This window comes from Stegastes partitus, unplaced genomic scaffold (assembly GCF_000690725.1).
Source record: "Stegastes partitus isolate 25-593 unplaced genomic scaffold, Stegastes_partitus-1.0.2 Scaffold746, whole genome shotgun sequence".
Classification (NCBI taxonomy): Eukaryota; Metazoa; Chordata; class Actinopteri; family Pomacentridae; genus Stegastes; species Stegastes partitus.
The window spans coordinates 195,385-199,770 of NW_007578477.1; the positions used below are offsets into that span (position 1 = coordinate 195,385).

Below are 4,386 nucleotides of genomic sequence, written 5' to 3' on the forward strand. Positions count from 1 at the left end.
AGTGGTTTAAAATAATGTGAATAAAAGCCACAAACTGGCTGTCACATGGTCTCTGTCCTGTTTTAATCCAGAAATGTTTCTCTTATTTACTTGCCCAAAGTCATGAAGCCTCACAGGAGTCTCTGTCATAGAGCTCCTTTACTCCCCAAACTCCCATAATGCATCACTTCCCATCCTCCTCAGGTCGCTACAGGATGAAGAAGAAGAAGCTTTACTGTCATTGTACAAGAGATGCAACAAAATGTAGTTTGTTGTCGTCTTTGCAGCAGCTGATGATTGTCATCGTCTAAGAAAAAACGTTCTTAAAATAAATAATCTAGTAAAAATTTATGAAATTACAAATATTAATTAAATTAGTATTTAATTAAACCGATGACATCAGATAATGCAGTTAATCTACGATACTCTGAATGTGTGTTATCTGGAAACATGGTTGCTCGAGGCGTTCTTATGTTCTTGAGCTCCACAGGTTTTATTTTTACTGATTCACTGACAGGATTTTGTGTTTTTTCTCAGCGACTTCTCGTCTTGTGCTCCTCTGGGCCGATCCATGCACACCATGACGCCCACGTCGGACCAAACTCTGCTCGTATACGGAGGTTTGGGCACAAACGGAAAGACTCTCAGTGAGTATTGATCCATGACAGACGACCACAGAGAGGCGCGATGGTCCTTTAAGCTCCCTACAGTTTATAACAAAGAGCTCATAATCTGTTTTTTGGGAGATGATATCTCTCTTCTCGTGTGGTTTTTTAGCTGATTTTATTTTTTTGTGCATGTTGAAGTCCATGCAACAGCGAGTAATTCTCTCTGATAGAAAAGTGGTAAAAGAAATATTCAGATTGTTTAACTCAAGTAAAAGTACTGATACAGGAACGTTCACATACTCTGTTCTGAGTAAACGTCCTGTGTGGCTGCTACAGCCTCAGTGATGGACTGATTCACTCATTCTCTGATATTTTCTGGGTTCTTTCCTCCTCTGAGACAGAAAAATGAATTTTTTCCCCATTTTGAGGAATTTTTAGACCAAAAAACAAATTAATTTAATCAGGAAAATAGTTAACAGATTGAAAACAGTCTTTAGCTGCAGCTCTGCTAAATATTAGCAGCAACGTATCATTAAACTATGAAGGTTACATGATCGTTTTATAATTAAGTCTATAAAACGATTGAAGCTTCCTGTGTTTTAATCTTTGTCTTATTGTAAATCTATTTCTTTCAGATGACGCCTGGCAGTTCAACACAGAGAACAGAGAATGGACCCAAGTGACGCATTCACACAAAGACAAGCCCAGGTGCATGGTTCATAGTTCATAGTTCATGGTTCATGGTTCATGGTTCATGGTTCCTGGTTCACGGGTCACGGTTCACGGTTCTTGGTTCATGGTGCATGGTGCATGGTGCATGGTGCATGGTTCATGGTTCACGGTTCTGGGTTCCTGGTTCCTGGTTCTTGGTTCACGGTTCTGGGTTCATGGTTCACGGTTCACGGTTCTTGGTTCACGGTTCTTGGTTCATGGTTCATGGTTCTTGGTTCACGGTTCCTGGTTCCTGGTTCTTGGTTCTTGGTTCCTGGTTCCTGGTTCCTGGTTCATGGTTCACGGTTCTTGGTTCTTGGTTCTTGGTTCATGGTTCATGTTTCATCACTTCTTCCTGTTAAAGTTGTGCAGGTTTCAGAGGAAAGCTAAATGCTACAAACTGTATTTATCAGGTCGTTGTAGGTGAATCATCATCATGTTTAATCTCATGAAAATCAACATTTTATTCACAGAGTTCCTATATTTTTATCCAACAACATACAGTCGTGACTCAATAATCGACCCTTAACAATCCTAAACCTGCTATCCAACAGGTTTTTTAGGAAAAATGAACAGAACCCATAAAAACAGCCTTAACATAGCGACAGCCTTGGATTCTGACTCCGACATGACATTTAATATCAAATCAGAGAAAAAGTATTAATTTACTTAAAAAACAAGCCAAAACTGTACACGTGGTTAAAATCTGTATTTTTTACAAATAGTAATTCATTCTTTTTACAATATTTAACTGTAAAATCACACAATTTTACTGCCTTTAAATGAGCTCAAAATATCATTATTTAAAGATTTTTGTTGTTTTTAGGTCTTTGAACAGTGCAGCGTTCTACCGTGATGTATTTCTGGCACCTTTGCTGCTGAATTTCTTCATTTTCTTTCTTTTTACCAATCAGTAGCTCACAGTGTTTCTAAACAAGCCTTCTGCTCTCCGTCCGTCCATCAGGGTTTGTCACTCGGCCTGTCTGGGATCAGACGGTGACGTGGTGGTGTTCGGAGGCAGCAGCAACCTCTGCATCCTCATCGACTCAGTATGTGATCATCTTCAGGTTTACATTTATTAGTGTTTGTTGCTCCACGGCGACGTCTGAACTGAGAGAACATGAACTTCTCCCATGAAGACACCAGCAGAGACGTGGTTCTGTAACGGAACTCGTCACGTGAACAAACTTCATTATTACAATTTAATTATCTTGCATCGTTTGACCAGACGGGTCGTCTCGGGGCTCCTCACACAGCAGCACCAACGACGTCATCAGACTTCATGCTGCTGTTAACGGTGTTTATGAGAACATCTTCAACAGTCTTCCAGGTTCCCACAGTGTTAGAAATTCAGGACAAAAAACTATTTACATCAAGACAACCTCAACAAACTCTTCTGCAAACTCCAGAGAGCTGTTTCATTATGCGACATCTTGCTCCTCCGTTCACTGTTTTAGAGCCGCGCTGCTTTTATTTCATTCATCCAGCATGTTGTGTTTAGTCTCTGATTCGTTAGCGAGCATGTGGAAACACTGCCTGCAGTTCAACCCAAAAGATTTTTGTAAATCACAGCTATCTTCTTTTTTTATCCTGAAAAACAACCCAGAATTGTTTTTGGTGCAGGACCAGTTAGCGGCAGTGGCTGATTTTTCTTTTTTTTTATTTTTGGGGGGTGTATTTTGAATGACTGGTATTGAATCGATGGTTTCTGATGAAATCAACCTGGATTCAGAGCCACCGGTCTGGGAGCTGCTTCCAGAGCAGAGCAGCCTGATAAGCGAAGGATCTGCAGAGCAGCCTGCAGTCTGAGAGCCAATAATAGCTCGAGATTAGGTGAAAGTGTTGCATAAAGAAAGCTTAAAGGCTTCCAGGACTCAGATTACGAGGAGCACCTTCACTGACCAACGCTTCATACGGTGCATGCAAACTGAATTTCTGAGTCCTCTGACCGTCTGCAGCCATGACAGGGACTCTAAGGAATAATTTAAACATTAGAAAACAAATAAAATCAAAGCCTGCTCACAGGGGATTCAGGGAACTCTTTGATTTTTCACGTGTATGTTTGTAGGGTCAAAACTTTCTCCTCAATTAGTCAAATTAATCTCCATATCTAATAACAATGTTGGAATTTAGGCTTAATATTTGTATTGGTTAGGTTAAGTTGTGTAATTTATAACACCATAGGATGTTAGTTTATGACATTAGTCAGGCTGTTCTCCATAATGAATAACATGGTAGGTTTTCAGTCTTAATGTTTTATAGTCAGATTTTATATCATTTTTGTTAAATTAATATGATCAAATCCAATCATAACTAACTATATAGGCTCTTAACTCCATTATTTAGACTTGTTAGGCTAAGTTGTTTGTCTAATTTTAATATTTGCTAGTAAAAAATAACCCATTTAAATCTGTTCATGCTCTGACTATGCTAACATGCTAACGACATTTCACCTCATACTCCTAAATGCTCCTGTAGTGCAACTGTAGAGAAGGTTGTTGATTTCAATAAAGTTTTGGTAACTTATCCAGTTGATGCCGACCCATCTGATCTTTGCAGAGAGATTTCAGTCACCGTTTTACTGCCTTTTACACTTTATTTCTGCTTTCATGTTCCCATCCTTTAAAAACGCTGAAACAAAACCGAGTGTGATCAGCGTTTTAAGCATCGTCCGCCCTCGTGTTGTCGTCAGGTGGCTGTTCTGAGGCTTCCATCGCAGCATCACTGCAGAGACGTGTTCATGGTCCAGACTCAGCCTCATCCTCTCTTCAGGTACGACCGGTATCCACATGGTGTGGTTTTCACTTAGCGGCTGCTCACATGTGTTTCTGGCAACATGTGAGCTCACGGCTGCATGTTGCCTCCGTTCACACATGAATAATCAGTTTTAACAAAGTCCACAGAGACGCTGGAAACACTGACAGCTATTAATACTGTGAGCTCCCCGCTGGATGTTTGCTCACATACAGCCGGTGTTATGCTAATGAGCTTTACCTCGTTATTGTAGCTGTGGCACGTTTGTGTGAAATGTTGGGATTAACGTGACTCACTTGAGATTTAAGTGTTTCAGTTTATATTATGTAACACC

The 4,386-nt window shown here is 40.2% G+C and overlaps 1 protein-coding gene across 1 annotated transcript in view; it reads left to right on the forward strand.

Annotated features, from left to right (window-relative positions):
* Positions 1–4,386, forward strand: part of LOC103364396 (kelch domain-containing protein 1-like) — a 14,560-nt gene that overhangs the window by 8,033 nt on the left and 2,141 nt on the right. The window contains exons 9-12 of the mRNA XM_008291506.1: positions 517–626; positions 1,223–1,295; positions 2,263–2,347; positions 3,991–4,070. Of these exons, the coding sequence (XP_008289728.1) occupies positions 517–626; positions 1,223–1,295; positions 2,263–2,347; positions 3,991–4,070 (348 nt within the window). The remainder of the gene's footprint in view (positions 1–516; positions 627–1,222; positions 1,296–2,262; positions 2,348–3,990; positions 4,071–4,386) is intronic.